At 43.1% G+C, this 22,080-nt stretch overlaps 1 protein-coding gene across 1 annotated transcript in view; it reads left to right on the plus strand.

The window, feature by feature from the left end:
• The window catches only part of CLSTN2 (calsyntenin 2), a 492,496-nt gene that overhangs the window by 371,424 nt on the left and 98,992 nt on the right, over positions 1–22,080 (plus strand). Inside the window, exons 3-4 of the mRNA XM_087824962.1 lie at positions 18,183–18,378; positions 19,154–19,362. Coding sequence (XP_087681088.1) covers positions 18,183–18,378; positions 19,154–19,362 — 405 coding nt within the window. The remainder of the gene's footprint in view (positions 1–18,182; positions 18,379–19,153; positions 19,363–22,080) is intronic.

Raw genomic sequence — 22,080 nt, forward strand, 5'->3', positions numbered from 1 at the left:
GGAAAGCATAGGGCAAGGGGGAGCACCAAGGAGGTGGTGCCCATCTCAGCTTGAGAAGCCAGAACAGGCTTCTCAAAGGAGATTATGTTAAACTGGGTTTTGAAGCTTGTGTAGGAGTTCTAGCGGATAAGGGAGAGCTCTTCGTTAGCTGATCAAGAACAAGTAGGATCGCTCACTTTCTTGGCAACAAAGGCTGCTTATGGCAGTAAAGCTGTTTACCAACCTCTCAACTGGACAGGTGGTAAGACTTTCTGTTTCCACAGGTTCCTGTTTGCAACTAAACTGCAAAAGCCTACTTATTAAGGTGTTTTCCTTCTCCTCCTTAATTCCAGATTTAAAAACCTTGTGCATTAATTGCCAGTTGGCTCCCTGGTATTCTAACCTTCAGCCAGCAATTTCAGAGCATGGTTCTCTCTGCCTGAGGTGCCCTCACCAAGAAGGTATGGAGTTGCCAGAAAAACAAGACACATTTTCTTAGAATGCTACTTCTACTCACAGATGCAAGGGTAAACAACATTGGTTACATATTAAAAAACATTTAGAGCTCGGCCAGCCGTGGCTCAGCAGTTGAGCATCGACCTATGATCCAGAGATCGGGGTTCATTCCCCATCAGGGCACATGCTGGGGTCTCGGGGTCCGTCCCCAGTAGGGGACATGCAGGAGGCAGCCGATCAATGACTCTCATCATTGATGTTTCTGTCTCTCCCTCTCCCTTTCTCTCTCTAAAGTCAATAAAGATATATTTTTTAAAAAGATACTAGATATTTTATAGGGTGCATTGAAAATTAACATGACTCTTAAGAAATAAAACATTAGTTTCTTAGAAGGGTCAGAGTTGACAGGGGCCCTTTTTTGGCGTAGCGCGTCCTCCGTCATTAGGTGACAACGAAATGGCCAAATGGGCCTCGGGTTGAGGCTGCCAGCTTCTGGCCAGAATAACCCTCGCGGGTTATCCTTCGCCTTTGCCAACGCTGCCCCCCCGCATCTCCCTGTGAAGGGTGCGTTCCCCGGGGTGCAATCCTTTAGTGTCTGCTCTTTCATAAAGACCGCAGAGCACCACGATTGCTTCTCACGCTTCACCAGCAACGGCCGGATTCTTACAGCGGTTTAATGTCTTCCTTGAGATCAAAATAATGGGAGTCTCAAGCATAAGAACCCCACTACAGGCCGCATCAAGTAATAAAACTGTAATGCTGTGAAAGTACAGCGGCAAGAAATCACTGGCGATGTGAGGGGAGCAAAATAAATATCAGCTGGGTTTTTAATTAACTGCCTCTAAATAATGAAAATGAGCAAATAAGACTCACTTTTAGCAGCAAAAGACCGTCGTGCTTTAAGTATTCCTGCTGAGGGATAGCCTGGCGCCTTTGATGGAGACGTGTAAATCAGCCGGTGGCTCTGTGTCTCCCAGAAACTGCACCTTTTAGCCTGTCTGCTTTGTCCCGGTGGCCTGTGTCGGCATCGTTTTTGCCCCGTGGCCCGTGGGAAGGGGAAATGTGAAGAAGCCAGACACGCAGGTTTCCCTCCTGCCTTTAGGTTCCTCTAGTAATAGTTACTAGTATACTACTGAGAAGACAGTTGTGGTAAGAGGTGAACTCTGAATTCAGGGAGACCTGAATTTCAGTGTTGGCTTGTGATTACTCTGTGACACTGGGCAAGTTTCTTTACCTCTCTGTGCTCATCTGTATAATGGGAGAAAACTTGGTACTTGCATAAAGAGTTGCTCTAAAGCCATTGGCACCTAACCTGGCACAAAATAAACACAAAAGGTGAGTGCAAAATAAACACTATTAAATGGTGAGAGCAGTCCTCCTACCTTGCTCCTGATTTTAAGAACAAAGGTTTTAATATTTCACTGTTAGTATGATAGTTGTATGTTTATCACAGAAGCTCCTTATCAGTTTTAACAAGTTGCTTTCTGTTTCTAGTTTGCTGGAAGATTTTATTATGTATGGGTGTTGAATTTTGGCAAATTCTTTTTACATCTATTGGAATGACCGTATGGTTTTTCTTCTTTATCGTGTTAATATGGTGAATTACATTGACTGAACCTTGCATTTCTGGGATAAAGTCTACTTAGTCATAATCCTTTTCATAAAGTTGGATTAAACTTGCTAGTGTGTTATTAAGAATTTTTGTGTCTATTCGTCACAGATGGAGGTCTCTAATTTTCTTTACTTATAATACCTCTGTCAGGTTTTGCTATTAGGGCAACACAGCCTCTTAAAAAGGCCCTTCTCCATTTTTAGAAAACAAATTATGTCTGATTGGTGTTATGTCTTCTTTGGATGTATGAGAGAATTCACCAATGAAACAATCTGGTCCTGGAGTTTTCTTTGTGGGGAGATTTTTAAATAAAAAATTCAAATTCTTTAATGTATGATTTAAATTTGATAATAATCAGTAGGATTTTTTAATCTACTTACTTTGGATTTACTTTGCTCTTCTTTTCCTAGCTTCTTGATTTTAGATCTTTTTTCTTTTATAATATATGCATTTAAAGCTATAAATTTTTAAGCACTGATTTATCTGCATCCCACAAGTTTTCATGTTGTCTTATCTTCTTCAGTTCCAATTATTTACTAATTTCCCTTGCAATTTCTTCTGATTCACGTATTGTTTAAATGTGCATTGTTTAATTTCTAAATATCTGGGGTTTCTCTAGACCTCCAATTGTTAAGTGTTATTGATTTCCAATTTAATCCCATGGAGGTCAGAGAACATACTCTAGGATTTCAGCCTTTTAAATTGATTAGGATTCATTTCATGACCTGGCATATTGTCTTTGTGACCAGGACATGTGAGGTTGAAGTGATATGTATTCTGTTCTATAAATATCAGTTAAGACAAAGCAGCTTATGGTGTTTTTTTAGATTACCTATGACTTTATTGATTGTGTTTTGTCTTGTTCTATTAATTATTAAATTCTTCTACTACGATTGTCTATTTTGCCCTTTAATTCTGTCCATTGTTGCTTCATGTGTTTTGAGGCTTTAAAGTTAGGTGCATGTTCTTTTATGATTGCTCTCTCTTCCCCATTTAATTATGAAATGCCCTTTTTTAGTAATACTCTTTATTTTGACATCAGTTTCATCTGATACTAATTTAGCTGCTCCAGACCTCTTGTGCTTACAGTTTGTATCAGATATCGTTCTCACTTATTCCTTTGGAAGTATTTATGTTTTTATATTAGGAACGCATCTCTTGTAGACAGCACTTATATATAGCCATTATCCAAATAACGATGTTTTGGTCAACAGCGGAGCACATATACCAAGGTGGTCCCATAAGAATATAATGGAGCTGAAAATTCCTGTTGCCCGGTGATGTCACACAGTGGTGATATGATAGGGCAACACATTACTCACATGTTTGTGGTGATGCTGGTATAAACACACCTACTGGGCTGCCAGGAGTATGAAAGTATAGCACATACAATATATACAATACCTAATACTTGATAATGTTTAAAAGCACAAATACCATTGTGTTCCAATGGCCTACAGTATTCAGTACAGCAACATGCTGTCCAAGTCTGTAGCCTAAGAGCAATAGGTGTGCACGTATGACCTAGGTGTGTAGTAGCTATACCAGCTGGGTTGTAGAAGTATCGTCTATGATGTTCACGTAACGATGAGATCACCTAACGAAGCATTTCTCAGAATATATTCCTATCATTAAGCGACGCATCACTGTAGCTGGGTCTTGCGTTTTTATCCATTCTGATAATCTCTGCATTTTTATTGGCATGTTTAATGTAATTATTGATATGATTGATTTAGATCTACCGTTTTATTGTTTTCTGTTTAACCTCTGATGTTTCTCTCTTGCTCCATTCCTGCCTTCTTTGGGATTATTTGAATATTCTTTAGAATTTCACTTTATATATAGAGCTTTTAGCTTTATCTTTTTTTCATTTTTTTAAATGGTTACTTGTACTTTCTGTTTAACTACAAATGTTCAGTCTTCCTAGAATTGCTATTTCCTACTTTGTGCAAACTGCAGAAACCTTCCAACCATATAGGTCCATCTAGCACCCCTCTCCTGCCATCCTTATGCCATACTGGTCATGAGTATTGTAGCTGCACATATTCTAAGCCCCACAGATAGCGTTATACTCTTACTTTAAACAGTCATATATAGTTTTTTAAAAAAAGAGGGAAAATGACCTTTTAGATTTATCCAGATACTTAGAATTTCTGATGATCTTCCTTCATCCCTGAAGGCCATATTTCCCAGTATCGCTTCTCTTTCACAAAAAAAAAAAAAAAAAAAAATCCTTTAAGGTATCTTGCAGGCCCAGTCTAATAGAGACGAACAAAAATGTCTTCCCTTCGCCTTCTTTCTTGAAGGCTACTTTTTCTCTGTATAGAATTTGGGGACTGATAGTTTTCCCTTTTCCTTTTAGTCCTTGAGAGGTGTCCCACTGCCTCCCAGCCCCCGTGGCTGTGATCCGTCCACAGCCATCCCGGTACCTCTCCCGTGTGTAACCGGCCGCTCCCTCTTCAGCTCTGGCTTTGATGTGAGAGATGAGCTTTCACACTCATTTATTCCCCTTTACTGGCTTCTTGAAAGTATAAATATATGTCTTTTACCAAAATTAGGAGAGTTTTCAGCCATTATTTCTTTAAATATTTTTGCCACATTCTTCCTCTCCTTTTTTCTTTCTTTCTGGGATTCCAATTACCAGTTATGTAAAACTTTTTAATATCAACCCACAGGTCCCTGAGTTTAGACTTTTTTTCACTATTTTTCCCCTTTCTATTTCAGCTTTCTCACTGGTCACCAAGACTCTGTTTATTTCCTTTTGATCTTTATACTTTTATCTTCAATTTGGATACTTTTATAATCATCTGTTTTTCTGTCATCTCCATTCGGCCGTTAAGTCCATCCAGTATTTTATTGCTAATAAATATTATGTCTTTCAGTTATAGAATTTGTACTTGATTCTTTTTTCTGTGTTATATCTGTCGGTGAGATTTATATCTTTTCATTCATAACAAGAATATTTTCTTTTATGGCCTTGAGCACACTTATTCAAAGTATGTGTTTGAGAATACAGCTCTCTGAGTTATTTGGGGGTTGGCCCCTGCTGTGTTTTCCCTTAAGAAAGAGTCCCATTTTCCTGGCTCTTCCTATGTCAAATAGTTTGAATTACATTCTGGACACTCTGCATGTTATGTTGAGACGACTTTGGATTGTCATATTCCTTCAAAAATTGTTGATGTTTGTTTTAATAGACAATTACCTTAGTGCAAGTCAGGCTGTAAACCCTCTCTTGCCTGCTGTGGGCAGCAGCTCAGATCTCACTGCAGGCACTCTCAGTCTGTCCCCCACATGCAGAATTCTGGAGCCAGCCAGAGACTTGGGTGGAGTTTAAACACAGAATTGGGGCTTCCCCTTCCCTGGCTCGCTCCTCTCCCAGATTTCTGTCTCACATGCCAGCAAGTCCTGCTCACCGGGCCGGAAAGACAACAGGCTTTCTATCAGAGGTTGGCCCCTCCCTGCTCCCCCAGGGGCTGCAGCTGCCCTGGGCAAAAGCTCACGACAGAAAACTTGTGAATGTACTTAGTAATACTGGGCTGTACAATTGAAAATAGTTAAGATGGTAAATTTTATGTTACGTGTATTTTACAATTTTTTTAATAATTAAAAAACAGAAAAGTCATTCATTGCTCGTAGCGTTCTCCAGTTTTCCATTCCCTTCTTAGGTTTTTCATGTGTGTGTTTGGTGGTGGAGGGTGCGGGTATTGTCAGGGGTTATGGGTATTATTGTGAGAGTCACTGCGTTAGGAACTTATCCACACCAGAAGCACAGCTCCTTAAGCTCCTATACTTCTACGTTTTACAACCCACATTTTCTCTCCTACCATTTGTGGAGAAATAAGCACAGTGCATTACATTTTGTGTGAGTTTGAATTATCCTAATTAGAAAAAGTGCAATAAGAATACTGACATAATGACTTGATATGGAAGATATCATTATTATTTTATAAAATTATTACTTTATTATTAATATAATACTAATGTAGTGCTTTAAATGTATTTTATAAAAATAATTTCTTCTTTATAAACAATTACACATTTTCAATTCTGATGACTAAGTGGATTACAAACTAGAGTCCTATTGCCAAAAGACTTCCATGTTAGCTGATAATTAATAAAAGCCATTTGTTAATTCATACACCTGAATTTCTATACGTAACCAATGTGCAATAATTTAAATACTCAATGGCATTAAAATTTCAAGATAGTTTTTGTTTCTAAGGATGCTGTCATTAAGAGGCAGTGCTAATTCAAGGCCTGACAATCAGTACTTTGGGAACTTGAGCTAAATTTGGCTTAATCATCTGAAGGCCAAATGGGCTGCTGTTTTAAGAGGAAACATTATCCTAAGTATTAGGAGTAATGCTGAGAAATAAAAATCAGCAAAAAGCAAGACAATTCTACAGTTATTGTATAATGCATTCTCTCTACATTTATTTATCTGGGAAAATTAGCCTCTAGAGATGTACACTATTAATTATGCTGAGCAGCACTGTCTAACAGAAATATAATTAGAGCCACATACATAATTATATATTTTCTAGTAGCTATAGTAAATCGATAAAATGAAACAGGTGAAATTGATTTTAATAGTGTATAATATATAACCCAGAATATCCAATAATGTCATTCAATATCTTATCAAATAGAAAATTATTAATAAAAAGTTTTACATTTTATTTTATATAAGGAGATCTTTTAAATCTGGTGTGTATTTTATACTTACAAGACATTTCAATTTAGGCTCTAAATTTTCATCGAAAAACTTGATCTATATTTATATTTCACATAATTTATGGCTGAAAAAAATTAATTCACATGCCCAAGCATATTTAAAAGCTTTCCAGTAACTTAATTATCTGTTCTTAAATTTACATTTAAAATGGTAAAATGAAATAAAATTTTAAAATCCACTTCCTTGGTCACACTAAGCCACATTTCAAGTGTTCAAGGGGCACATTTTGGCTAGCGGCTTCCACTCTGAAAAGTGCAAGAGTACAGCACTGAACACGTCAACCTTTGAAGGGAAACTCAGCCTGCGCCTCCCCGGGTTCCCAGACACCGTGGGTGAGAAAACTCGGAACGAAGGCGAGACAAATAAATAGGCTTCAGGATGGGCATGAGGGCCAGCAAAGCCTTCAGGTTCGCTTGGATTTGAACTTCTGACCGGTCCAACCTCCAGGTCATATTTGAGACCCCTGTTTGGACATCAGGAAAGGGGGACAGAAAAAGGTTCCAAAGGTTCTGCCTGTGAGCATGATTTGCACCAAATTTGACTCTTAGGTCTTCCTGTGGTAAACTGAGGAGGCTGTGATAGTCCCTGTATTTCGAGGACTCATTAGCACTCATTAACTTCAAACACCTTTAATTATTTGGAGCTGTGTAGAGCTGTACAGCGTCTGCTTGTGAAACCCCGTTGTAAGCCCCTGGAGAGTAAGGACAGAGTTTCAGACTTCTGGGAACCTTGGCACATACTCAGACACCCTCCTTGTAGGACTTGGATGTTCACACAGAAAATTGCTGATGGAGACAGTTGAACAGCAGTAAATGGCCGTTGTATTTGGATGGGACTTTTCACTCTCTGGGGCACTTCAGCTGCACTATTTTCCCTAAAGGACAAGTAAGAGTTAGCAGGGAGGTTTCAGGTAGCGATGGTGGGCTGGGCCTGACTGAACTCCACCCAAGAGCTGCAGGCAAACAAGATCCCCACTTCTGCTTGGCAGTGAGAAAGCTATTTAGTCCCATCTGGTAATTGTATCCAGGCTAGTAATTTTTGAGAGAAGGTTTTAAAAGTCTCTTCAAAAATATTAGAAATATGGCCCAGCCGGGCGTGGCTCAGCGGTTGAGCATCGACCTAGGATCCAGGCGATCGGGGTTTGATTCTCGGCCAGGGCACACGCCTGGGTTGCGGGCTGCAGCTGATCAATGACTCTCTCATCATTGATGTTTCTATCTCTCTCTCTCCCCCTCCTTTCGTCTCTCTGAAATCAATAAAGATATATTTAAAAAATAAATAAAATAAAATAAAAATTAGAAGCAAGGCCACTATAAACACAGTCACTGTTCTATTCAGTGTGGTTTCCTTGCTCCCTTGCTTTTCCTCCCATCTGATATCTGACCAGAGTGGCGGGCACCTCATGATCAGCCTGGGGGGTCAGCAGGGGGCCTGGGAGTTGCCAGCAAGGCGAGGGCACCGTGGTGGACCAGGAACGTATCCGTCTGACCTGGTCGGACATCACTTTCTGCTGACCTTCTCATACAGCTGTGGTGAGAATTAAATTATAGAAGTTTACACAGATCAGTCAACCCAGTTTATGCCATAGTAAATTCTGTTTTAAAAAGAATACTATTCTCATTATAATATGCTTACCATTGAAGGGAGATGGCTCTCTTCCCATTTCACAAATGCGGACGTGGAGGTATAGAAACATTAACTTTCTGAGGTTACAGAGATGACAAGTAAAGTCAGGTCTGGATCTGGGTTTGCCTGACTCTCGGGCACCGACCTGCACTACCCTCGACTAGGAAGAGAAGCCCTGCAACACCACTGTAAAGAGAAAGACGTGACAGTGCTCGTAGGTGGTACAAGACTCGCCTGTCTGGGGCAGGGTCTGGGCTCAGCAGGGTTATTTAGGCTGGAACTGCCTTCTTGCAGCCACAGCCTTCCTCTGGTGGCTACATGACAGCAAGCCACTGATTCTGCAACTATTTAGGGGTGAGACTGACTCACCCGCCATCATCTGTGTTCTCACAGCACCCAGCACAGATCCCTATGGCAGCCTCTGCAGTATTTTATTGTGCTTAAGTCTTTGTTCATCTGCCTCCTCCTCCTGTCTGGGAAGACAGACCTGGTCTCTCCCTGATTCTCCAAATCTGCACCCCCTGGCCGGCAGGTCAGCACATGCAGACATGCAGGTGGTTTTATTGTAGGTTTAAAGAAGTGCCTGGTTCATCATAAATGCTCAGTAAATGTGAACTGCAGTTGATTTTATAAATGTTTATTATTCATTTATTTTTTTCACCATATTATTTATGCCCAGGGAAGGTTTGCTGAGTGAATGATAAACACAGCATGGTTTTGTACCTGAAGTCTTTAAACTGCAGACTGTTGGGCACCGTCTTGACCAAATGACCGCCCAACATGCCTTTAAGCTCTACCTGACCCAGCTGTGACTAGCTGAGTCATGGGGACCTCTTCAGGTCTCTGAGCATATAGATTAGCTGTTACATCATTTATTCATTTGACAAATATTGCCAAAGAATGAAAAATGCATTGTCTTCATTGGTTCTTCAGCAACATAATAACTGTGCTGTGTTCATCTTCCAAAGAGAGGGAAATTTTGATTTCAGCATAAAGCTTTAGGAAAATGACTTCTTAAACAACAGAGTTATTTTTATTTAGCTCAAAACTAAGTAGAAAGCTACAAATAGTGACATCACCCCCCTTTGGTTTCTAATAGAAACAAGCTAAGCTGCCAATATGCACCTAGCTATTTCAGGCTTGAAGGCGGACATATTATAATAATAAAAAGTAGATAGACCTTTATACTTCCCAGAGCTCTTTCTCATTTAGTGTGTCATTGCAACCTCATGGCACTTTTGTGATCAAGCACAATACATTCTCAGTTATAATGAACCACAGAAGGTCACACAGCCCAAAAAAGAGGAGCTGGGACTGAGATTAAGGCCATCTGCTTGCCAAACCGAGGCCTGTCCGAGAGCTCCCTGCCACCCAGACACCGGAGGGACCGGCCAAAGTGACAATCCATTGAGTCTTTTTCTTTAGCTTTCTATTTTCGGAAATTTTAAGTTTTTTTCTGCAGTGAGAGGGCTTAAAATCAATTTTTCCTTTTTAAGTATAGGCTTTTTTTGCTTTTTTTTTTTTTTAAATGTTTTTTATTGATTTTAGAGAGAAAGGAATTGGGGAGAGACAGACAGACAGACAGACATTGATTGGCTGCCTCCCGCACACCCCCTACTGGAGATCAAGCCTGCAACCTGGGCAGGTGCCCTGACCGGGAACCTAACAGGCATCGGTTGCACAGGATGACGCTTAACCAACTGGGGCGCACCGGCCAGGGCTTAAGTACAGGTTTATTTCTAAATTCAGCCCTAATTTGCTATGCTGAGCATGATTACCTCTTGATGTGATTACCATTTGTCCTCTCCCATTTTATCCTACCGTAAGTGATTGTAGGTGACTCTATGTAGAGGCGCAGAGTACACCTTAACAAACTCATCGGACCCGCCCTCCGGCAGCGCGGTCGGTGTCCACTGCCTGCCAGGTGTGTGCACCGAGGAGCACAGAGTGTGCAGTTGAAAGCAGGTGGTGTCATCCTCCATCCGGGAGACCTCACCAATCTGGAGAAGCCTTTACAAGATCTATCAATGTCTTCAGACCTGGGGGGATGAAACTGGGCTGGTGTTTGCTCCTTGAGGACCAGCTGCATGCTTGAGGTACAGTGTTTCTCAAGGGGGACTGTATCGATCATAGGTGAAATGGTCCTTGGCGATATGACCGACTGGCCTAGGACAGGATATTTAGCATCCTTGACTCTTGCCTAGTCAAGGCCATTAGCAACTTCTAGTCACTATGAGGAGCAAAATCAAACAGACAAACAACCCATCCGCCCCTAGTAAACCCTCCCCATGAGGCAGTACTGGTCCTGGATGAGATTTTGCAAATGCACAGGATGCAGTCATTGGCCACTGATATTCAGGAAAATAAATATGTGTAAGCTGTGGCTGATAGGTACAAGATAGTTCAAGGAACCAGATGGTTTCATTAATGATACATGTGCCATACATTCAAAACATTTCTGGTGATAAAATGATCTCTACATTCAGCCTCTTCGGTTCTCAAATATAGAGTTTGCCAGCAGCGTGAGACTTACTTTTCTTCACTGTAGTGACAGTGATGAGAGCTAACACCTATAGTACTGACTTCGTACCATGCGCTGTTAAGTGCTTTATTTGTATTAGTTCATTTATTATTCTTTTCATATATTAGTTCAATAATCAACAACCCTATGAGGCAACTATTACTAATATATTCCTGTTGTACAGATGAGGAAACAGGCACAGAGAGGTAAGTGACTTGCCCAAGGTCCCACAGGTAGCTAACCACAGGGGTAGGATTTGAGCTCAGCCTGTCCAGCTCCAGGGCCAGATTATAACCATCCGTGCTTGGATGAAAATCTAAAAATGAAGTTCTCCACCCTCAGCAGTCTGCAGATACCAAGGTCTGCGTAATTTCTCTCATACAATGCCAAAGCTGTGAGATACATAGCAAATTGGGTTCCTCTGCGATTGGGAGTTCCCCGAGAGGTGATGGGTCCTGTTATAAGCATCAGGAACAGGATATGGAATCATCTGGGTGGAAACTATCATCGGTAAATTACAAGCTTTTTGATCTCATGACCTCTTCATACTCTTAAAAGTTATTAATGACCCTCAAGAGCCTTTGTCTATGTGGGTTATATTTGTCAATATTTACTGTGTTAGAAATTAAAACTGAGAAACTTTCAAATGCTCATTTCTTAATTTACTTTAAAGTAATAATAATAAACTCATTACAAGTTAACATATAGAACATAATTTGACCAAAAGAATACATTTTCCAAAATAAAGTTAACGTGGCAGATGTGTACATTTTTACAATCTCTTCCGCGTCCACCATAAGAGAAGACCGGTAGGTCCTCCCATCTCATTCTGCCTTCAGTCATGTGTTGTATAGGTCAAAGCAGGTGAAGAAAAAAAATAGGGTCTTACCCTGGTATGTAGTTGGAAAAGGGAGGAGTATTTCATAATCTTTTAAGATAATTATAAATATTCTTCTCTGATACTATACCAGAGCTCCATAAGTACTAGTTTCTTAAAGGTTAGTTATAATAAATAATCTGAAATCACATTAATGAACTTATTATACACTTTTACATTAAAATCCACTGGTCGATTCCGCACTTTGACTGCATCGTTTTCCCATAGGTGACGGCATAACATTATGCGTTGGTTGTTTGGAAGGTATTGATCGATTCATTGTTAAGCAGATCTTTCAAAAGTTGACATAATTCATTATATGATATCAAAGAATTTCACTCATTAATATCACCGGCCATCTCATCAGAGAAGTATTAAAGTATTGGTATATTGTCACAGTGGAAGACTCAAGTTTTCCAAAACTGAAAGCCTGGATTTTATTTTTGGAGACAAATACCATTAGTTCTTTTCCTTGAAGTAACAGGCTTACCTAAAAAAAGAAAATGCCTGCCACACACTCAAGTTTGAATAAACATAGTTTGTCTGTCAGTCATTCTGGTAAGTAAAATTGGCATTTCATGAAGAAAGGCCCTAGTTCAGCTCCCAACTCATCTTAAATCACACAAATCCTGTTCCTAGAGACAAACCAGCACACTTCAGTGCAAAGGTGCTCTATGTATACTTTCCACTTTGTCACCCAGAATATTAAAATACGTGTACCCAAGGATTAAGATTTAATAAAATTGTTAATATTGACTGCATCATTAAAGCCATTCTTAAGTGAAATTGACCTTATTTATTTATCTATCTGTTTGTTTGTTTCTGTGACTATATGTGGCAAAGAATGCAGTTAGGTGCTACTAAGACACCAACACTTTCATTCACCATTGTTTTTATACCATTCATGCAAATATCACCACAGTGGAAAAATCAAATAATGTCTTCATGTGCATAGGATGACAAGTTTGACTTTGTGGACCCTGCAGAAAGGGTCTTGGGGATCCCAGTGATACATAGATGGCGCTTTGAGAAGCTCTGCCCTAGAACGTCACAACTGCCCAGTGACAAACACATGAAAGGACAGAGAGCATTGAATTGAGATCCAAAGCATCTAGGTATCAGTCCATGATCTGCTCCTTACCATCACATTGACCTTGGGTAAACCACTTAATCTCTCTGAGACTCAGTTTCCTCGTCGGAAAAATGGAATCAATAGAATCTGTTGTTCAAAGGTAGGAATAAACTATATTCTAAAAATCCATTTCAGTCCTTCATTCATTCATCAATGAATTCATTAATTCATAAATTCCCCCCAGAATCTTATGGGAGACATTCAGACAACTACACCAGTTTCTGCTGGTGTGTTGAGAGGTGTGTTCCTGCAGAGGAAGAGGTAATTGTGAGACAGAGAGGTGACTGGAGGGCTGAGCCACTGTGCTCCGTCAGGCACCGCAGGGGCTCGCCCTCTGACCTGGCCCCTCACGGGGGCTCTTGGTGAAGCCGAGTTCAGCCACCTTAGGCCACAGCAGGTGTTGGATGGCACCCAGAGGTGGGGCAGCTGCTGGCCTCATTTCCCCACTGCGGGTCCAAGTGCACGGTCATCTGCGTGTTGCCCTCCGGCTCTCCCGCCCAAGAAAGTACGTTGGAAAGCAAGACTTAAAAGCGACATTTTTATATGGAAACCATTAAATCTGATCTTTTCCTTTTTAAGCACATCCTCCTCCCACTGCAGTGCTTTATTAATAATAACAAATTCTACTGACAGGCCTCCCGAGAGATCAAGGCAGCCCAACGTGTCGCACACCGACACTGGGAGCTGCGGCTTTAAATACTCTTCCTTCTCAGGTCTCCGTCCTGGGGCCTTTCTTCCAGTCTCTCTCTACTTGTGGCCTTGTAAATGTGCTATTTGGTGCCCTTCTCAGTAAAGAAAAGTTAAAATGGTAATTTATTAGCATGAGTTTTACCAGTTATCTCTGTACTGTACAATGCCAGTTTTAAATATAAATACAAGGGCGGTTAACTGCAGGGCAGAATCTCTGAGAATTACAGAACTTGCATTCTGTAGCTCACATGAGCATATGCATTTGGGCTTTACCAGAGCAGTGTAAATGCCACGCAGACGGAACACGACTATTTTTACTTCCCTTCTTGATATGTACACATCCTACTAACACTCTCTACCTTTGGCTTACAGATCGAAAAGACAGTCCAAAAAGAAAAGGAGCTGTGGATCGTCTTAGCTTTTCTTTTCTTGTCTGTCAAAACTGTCAGCATGAGTTGTTGGCTACTACCGAGAAGTAACAGGAGTAAGAAACAACACAACAGGGCTCTCTGGTCGATCGTGTTTCTTAAAATGCCCCTGCCTTCCTTCTGTGGTCTAAACAATTTTGGTTCGAACAGAAGGGATGGCCTGTCGGGGCTGTCAGCTGTCTGCTTGCTCAGTCCTCAGCGTCACAGGCTTACCTTGTCGTCCCTGAGTCCCCTGAACTGCCAGGCATCCTGGTCCTCTCGAAGCCTGTGCTCGCGGGGCAGTCTGAGTTCTACGTGTGCGTGGGCGACAGGGACAGTGAGCACGCCCATCGCGCCCATCTCCCTGCTCATAATGTGCTCTGCCGTCCATCTGGCTTCACTTACAAAAGTTCAAAGATAAAGTTATTAAGAATTTCAAGATGGCAACAGCACAGGTTTAAATCAAGCTCGGGACCTGCTTGAGCACGAGCCCTGCATGGTTCTCAGGTCACAAAGCAATGCAGCCGGCCCTGCCCTATCGCCTCAGTGTGCCCAAGTCACACTGGCCTGATATGGTCCTTCCTGGTGAAGGGCCCTACGGCAGTGTCCCTCTCTCGTCCTGTGGCCTTAGCTCAGCCATCACATCCTCAGGGCACATCCTTAGGTCAGCCCTGTCTGCCGGACCAAGTCCCAACTCTCCCAGCCCCAGCCATGCGTCACAGTCACCATTCTCCGTTAAGGTCTGCGACCCTCTGGTTGCTTATTTCCCTCCCCTACGGGACTCCACAGCTGGTAGGCCAGGACTGGCCTGGTTTCCTTGCTCACTGTTTCACCAGTGCTGGGCACCAAACACATATTTAGAGGGGGAATGAATGGACGAACAAATGAATGAAAGTCTTTGCAGCCAGAACATAAGTGTCTGATGAAGAGGTGGGATAAATGAGGGTGACGTGAATTCCAGGGTTTTTTTTAAGGGCACTAAGCCCTATCTCAGTCTAAGCCAGTGAAAACTAAGTGAGCACTGCATTGCCCTTGTTGACTGTCTCTTCTACTAAGTGATGAGTGCTTAGGATGGGGTGTCCTTATGTTTCCAGATGTCCAAGTCATTTTCTTTGTATGTCCAGGCCCAGCATAGTGCCTGGCACTTAGTCAGTTCTCAAAAACTACAGGGTCTGTTGAACCGAACTGAGCTGAATTGAGTGAGATGAAAGTATGTCGCCCTGAGGTTTCCTTCATCTCCCCCTACCCCATGTCTCTTCCTCCCCCTCCTGCTTCTCTGGTCCTTCCTTCCTGTCCTTTCCTCTTGTGAAGGATTTCTAAGGCTTGAGAACTACTTTAATTGCAATCAAGTGTTTCCAACAGAAAATTACCCTCTTTTATTTTTGGGTTAACTGGACTCTTCAAAGAGAAATGGTCAGATTCGTCTTATAATCATAGCAGTGGCTGGGCACTTCAGAGAATGCCAGAGAAGCAGTCTGGACATATTCGGTGGTAATATTCCTGTGTTGGCATTGATCTTTGGATAGAATCACAAGGCAGGCACTTTAGAAGTTCATCCATTTAAGCCCCAGATAATTCAGAGCAGAAATAACAGGAGATGGAATGAAGCCTGTTCTTCCACCCTGAGGGCTGCAGAGGAGCTTTGTCTGAGGCAGTGCGGAGGTGCCGGGTGATCCTGAGCAACAGCAGTATAATGGGACCAGCCTTCTTGTTAGAGCCTGGCCCACAATCTGTCTCTCCTGCCGGTTAGTCCACAGCTGCATCTGAGAAATGGCCAGGAGGCGATGTAGTGGAAATGGAGAGTTCATAACGAAACTGAGGATCAATAAAATAATAAAAATCAAAAGCCTAAAGGTAAGATTGTTATCAATTGACCATCTCAGAAAACATTGTTAATAAGAGAGCAGGGCATGCTTCCTATATGTGAAATGGGGGATTTATCTCTGAGTGAGGCTTGAATGGGGATATGGAGTGTGATAGGAAGCAAGTCCCTCAAAAGTTATGGGGCTGCCCTGGCCAAGTGGCTCAGTTGGTGGAGCATCGTCCTATACACCAAAAGGGCATGGGTTCGAGTCCCAGTCAGGGCACATACCTAGGTTGTAGGTTCAATTCCTGGTTGAGGAGCATGAGGAGGGCAACCAGTTGATGTTTCTCTCTCACATCAATGTTTGTCTCTCCCTCTCTCTCTCTTTTTCCTTTCTCTAAAATCAATAAAAACATATCCTCAGGTGAAGATTAAAATAAAAAAGAAGTACGGCCAGAGTGGCTCAGTGGTTGAGCATCGACTTATGATCCAGGAGATCCCAGTTCGATTCCTGGTCAGGCCACATGCCCAGGTTGAGGGCTTGTTTCCCTGGGATCATGCAGGAAGCAGTCAATCAATGACTCTCTCATCATTGATGTTTCTTTCTCTCTCCCCTTCTCCTTTCCTCTCTCTGAAATCAATAAAATATATTTTAAAAATAAAAAATAAATAAAAACGAAGTTATGGGGCTGCTTGGAGACAGTGCAGTGGAGAAAGGGCATGGGTTTAGAAGTCAGCCATATCTGGGTTTTATACCACCTTGACCTCTGTGACCTTCACCAAGTAATGACCTTTCTGATTTTTTTTTTTCTTTTTTTTTAATTTGCACAAACTGGTATAAAACCTCTGCCTTACAGGTTTGTTATGAAGATTAAAGGAGGTCACCCAGGCCCGGGTACAAAGCTCAGTACCTGGCACAGAACAGGCACGCAGTCATGTTTCCTTTCTTCTCACAGTGTCACTTTGCAACAGCGAGGCAGGTGCCTGGTCACCCTGAGGTGAGGGGCCCCTAGACTGTGCACCCTAGGTGCCTCACCATGGTTCCAGCAGTGCAGCTGGGGCAATGTCAGACCAAGGTTAGGCTACCTCGAGATAGGTGCCCTCCTTCCAACACTTCCTCATGGACCATTTTACAAGTCACACAATTGAGAGCCAAAGAATCAATATAACTTGACTAAATCAGTGAGTAATCGGCAAGCCTGGGATGTGAATCCAGACCTCTGGGTTCTAAGCCTGCATTTTGCTCCCAGGCCACTCGGTGCCCAGGCCATGTGACACTCACACACTCCTTTGCACCCTGAATGGTCTTACTGGACATCTAGACATTGTCTCCCCAACAGATCTATAAACTCCCTCAATGCAGGAAAAAAACATATTTCAAATTTTCAGCACCTCCCAAGGCACGCAGTACAGGGCTTATTTGCAGTCGGAGTTCCAGAAACAAATATCTATTCATGGGGACAGGGAAGATATTTTCATGGCCTTGTCATTTTAATGCAGAGGAATCGTTTTAATACACATTAAGCCACCTGAGGGGGAGAAATACATTAATTTCACAACATGTGCGACCCTTTAAGAAGTTAGTTTCTCAGGCTCCACTGGGATTCTGAAACTCACACAGACTCACCCCCACTGTTTTGAGAGAAAAATTGTGACTCATAGTGGAGTCCCTCTCCCCACAGGGAAGTGGTAGGTGGAGAGACATGGAGGGGACAGGGGGAATGTGGCTGCAGCAACGTGGGGTGTTTAAATCAGGAACAAAGGACAGATCAGAACAGTGCAGCCCATGTTTAGCAAGCAAACAAATCACCTGTGGACCCTGTTAAAATGCAGGTTCTGACTCCACTCAGGAGGTCTGGGTGGGACCTGGGCCTCTGTATTTCTAACAAGCTGATTCACAGGGCTCACGTTCAAGTAGAAAGGATGTGGTCACAGGACCAAAGATTGTGAACTCTTGGGCCTTTTCCTCCTTTCCTCTGCAGTCATTTGTCTTTTGACTGTGGGCAAATTTTTAATCTCAGACTGGGCAGAGGGCAAGCTGGAAACCTGCTCAGAAACGTGGGAAACCAGGATCATCAGCCAGCTCCCAGCACGTGACTCTCCCCTCTTCTTCTCCCAGATACACTTAATGAGTGACATTTCCATGCTCGAAACACTTCAGTCTTACCGTCCATGAAATGAACGTGTTGGGCTGGGCCTCTGGAGGCCCCTTCTGGTCTGACAGCTCTGTGTGGAGGAAATGGCCTGGAGGCGTTAGCTTTGCAAAATCTGGTGCAACAGAAGCTCTGTCTTCAGTCTGGCGGTTCTCAGGATTCCTGCTCACTGTCTCTCATCCTTCTGCAGGGGAAATTTGTGCTTTCAAGATCCACGGCCAGGAGCTGCCCTTCGAGGCCGTGGTGCTCAACAAGACATCGGGAGAGGGCCGGCTCCGTGCCAAGAGCGCCATCGACTGCGAGCTGCAGAAGGAGTACACGTTCATCATCCAGGCCTACGACTGTGGGGCGGGGCCCCGGGAGACCGCCTGGAAGAAGTCACACAAGTGAGTCACCTGGCACAGCTCCCTGGACTGCCTCCCACTCACCCACGCATCTCTGTCACACACGGCTCTTCCCATATGTCTACCCAGGGGTCACACCATGGCGCTCCAGCCTGCTCCTCTCCTGCCAGTCCCCCAGGCCACTGCAGGCATTGGCACTGGCTGCTTCCGACATCTGAAACTCTCTACCCCTGCTTCACAGAGGGATAGACCAGTTCCACCGTCAGACTTGAGTTCAGGTGTCACTTCGTCTGGGAAGCCTTCCCTGAGCCAGCCAGCCGGCCTGGCTGGGACCTCTCCCTGGGTTTCCTCCATGCCACGTGCTTCTCTCTGTTCCAGCACTTTTCATTTTGGGTTGTAACTCTCTCCCTTATGGTCTCTGACTCAGAGACTAACACGGAGTAAGAGTGGTTAACTTCTTACTCAATGGAGGAGTGAGTGAACAGAAGAAGGAATGAATGGGGGAAAGGAGAGACAATCCAGAGGAATGCAGTTGCCGAAATAAAACTGAGCCACAAGAAAGGTCAAAGGGCAGGAGTGGCTCTGGGGTGGATTCATCCCTGGGGATCAGGGCGAGGGCAGGTAGAAGGGTCTCCAATGAGAGGGAAGACAGAACACTCACCTGGGAAGACAACCACCAACTGATTGGCTCGTGGTTTCTGTTTTCTTGGTTCACCAAAGACTGTGACCACTTGGGCCTTTTCCTCCCAGGGGAGGTGGGGAAGGTGGTGTGATTCTTTCTTTACCACCATCTCTTCTTTTCTGTGTGTGGTTCCAGGGCTGTGGTCCATATCCAGGTGAAAGACGTCAATGAGTTTGCTCCCACCTTCAAAGAGCCAGCCTACAAGGCTGTTGTGACCGAGGGCAAGATCTACGACAGCATCCTGCAAGTAGAGGCCATCGACGAAGACTGCTCCCCCCAGTACAGCCAGATCTGCAACTACGAAATTGTCACAACCGATGTACCTTTTGCCATCGACAGAAATGGTGAGTGTCCTGAGAGGACCTCAGTGGGGGCAGGGAAACAATCCTCACCCTCATTCTGAAGGCCAAGTGGGGGCCTGAATGTACTTAGCAGGTGATGCCTCCCTGCCCATCCCTGATCTAGGCTCTGTAGTCAGAACTTAGTCCTGGACTAGAGCGGTGGCCTGACATTCCTAGCAGCCCAGCTAGGTATAGAGCATCCCCCCTAAGACATCTACTCATCGAATACAGTCTATAGAACTCACAATGCCACTCACCCGGATGCTGCAGACAGGTTGATTTTCTGGTAGGTTTTTCAGTTGTCATCAGACATGAGTCACGTCATCAACTCGGCTATGTCTGAGTCCCTTCCTTACATAAGCAATTATAACATTACCCCACCACAATAACCTGCTTCCTGCTCCTAAACAAAGAGTTGCCAGAAGAAGAGGTAAAGACTTATGAAAAAAACCTTCTAAGCTGCAGATCTATTCAGGAATCTTTAAAGGTCTTGCCAATGCTCTTTGAGAATTTTCACCCTAGTGAGAATGAAGGATGGAAGAACCCTCCCAGGCCACTCCAATCTTAAACTGAACTTATTGAACTAAAAACAGTCCTAATAAAACCATCTGGACATTTCTCTGTCACCATTAATTAAAAACTCATTGTAGTGTAAATACGACAGCCAGAGGCTGTCAACTCAGCCCACTTTAACTGCAATTTTCAATAACTTGATATCGATCGAATGATAATTATTTGCCAAGTATATTGTTTAATTATTAGCATGAGTGTGTGGGTGCATGTATATTATCCCACTTTGTTTCAAATAGACTTAAGTGCTGCACAAAGATTCGAGAGTTGCAAAACCTGAAGTTCATCTACTCTGTAAATATTGTATTTATTGAATGCCAAACACGGTGCTGGGAACTGGAATGGAGATAGAGTAGAACCTAAAGCAGACATCGGCCTGCCCACATGGAGCTTATCATCTAGTGGACAAATAGTTGATCATAGGGGAACAGAAAAATACAAAAGAATTGTTTTTTACTTTATGAAGTGGCGTGTGTGTGTGTGTGTGTGTGTGTGGTGAGATGTGTGTCTGTGTGGTGGGGGAAAAATCAAAATAAAATATACAAAGTCAGGTGGCATCAAGGTAGAGTTTGGTATGCAAAGAATGCCATGAACCAGGGTTGGGCAGTAAGTTAGCTCTGAGCTTCCTGGTAGCCAATACCTAAAGGGAAATACCACCAGTCACCTGCTTGCAAGTCTTCAGTGCTTCCAGTGATTCCTGATATTGAGACCAGGGAGAAACTTAACTTATGATATTGACTTCTGCATCTTTAGACCTGCAAAAAATTCCAGAAGGGATAGAAGCCTAGGAGAAATCCTCCTCCCTTACCTCCAGTAGTTAGTGAGGTGTTTCATAAGAAGAAATCAATATTCCTAACATAGACAAAATAGTACTAAGTCAAGTTTCCTTATGAAATGCTAAAACACATGAAAATGACACACACTTTGACAACACTAGATGCTAATTGTGAAGGACACAAGATCAGTGCCTAAGATAGTAATATAGAAAATACTAGACTTCAATTAAAGTTTGGTTCAGGACTAAGAAATAGTAATTTTAACTAGTAGAGCATGTCAGAGCTTCCCTCTGATAGCTTTTCCTACAGACAGGTGGCCCATCCCTACCACACAAACACACATCTCACCACACACACACACACACACACACACACCACTTCATAAAGTGTAAAACAGTTCTTTTGTATTTTTCTGTTCCCCTATGATCAACTGTTTGGTCTATGTCCACAAAAACTGGAATTTGGGGAGTGACAAGTCCCTGCTGAAGAGCAGAACTAGAGAGAGAGGTGTCTATGGTGAGTTGTCAAGCTCCCCTTGACCTCCTGCCTTGGTCCTGGAGAGCCACAGGCCAGTGAGAGATGAGATGCAAATTCTTTCAGCAGAGGGTAAACTGCCCCAGTCATGAAGATAATTACTCACCTTGATGAGCCATTTCACTAACATATGCCAATTTATTTCCCTAGCTGTCTCATTAAAAGTGACTAATGGTTCTTTGCCAGGCCTCTGCCTCCAACGTTGGTTTACAACATAAGATGAAGAGGAGAGTGGGCACTCCCAGGGAGGGTGGGCCCCTGACAGTGAGGTTTACAAAAGCAGTTCTCCAAGTAATGAAGGTAGGACCTAGGGGCAGGCACAGAAACAGCTCCCATCCTAATGAGCTTCCCAACTGGCCCTTATCCATCACTCCTCCAGCGACCTTACAGGCTCCTTCAAGAAGTTCTTTGCATGCATATCAGAAAAAGTACTGCTGAGTTGGGGCTCCCTCATTGAGGCAGCATGGCTTCAAGTAGATGGCTCCTGGCCCTTCCAACCTGCCAGGCTCTTTGTTTTGGGGGGAAGGAAGGAGAGCAGGGCAGCAGGAAGGATAGAAGATAACATGGAGTCAGAATGGCCTGTTTTAACTGAAGACTCGACCTCTTCCAACAGAGGTCCTCAGCCTCTGTCTCCTGTGAAATCATGGCAGTAATAGTTCCTGCCTCACTGTGGGGTTGTGAGGTCTCAGGGAGAGGCAGTGCCCAGAAATAATACTTGCAGGGTATGTGGTATATAGGGAGTGCTCAATTCATGGTGCCATGATTATTAGATATTTACCTGGATGACTGGGACATGAAGGTTATTCACTCACTCCCCATGGATTTCCAGGCTGAAATTATG

The sequence above is a fragment of the Miniopterus natalensis genome, chromosome 15 (assembly GCF_054644295.1).
Source record: "Miniopterus natalensis isolate mMinNat1 chromosome 15, mMinNat1.hap1, whole genome shotgun sequence".
Classification (NCBI taxonomy): domain Eukaryota; kingdom Metazoa; phylum Chordata; class Mammalia; order Chiroptera; family Miniopteridae; genus Miniopterus; species Miniopterus natalensis.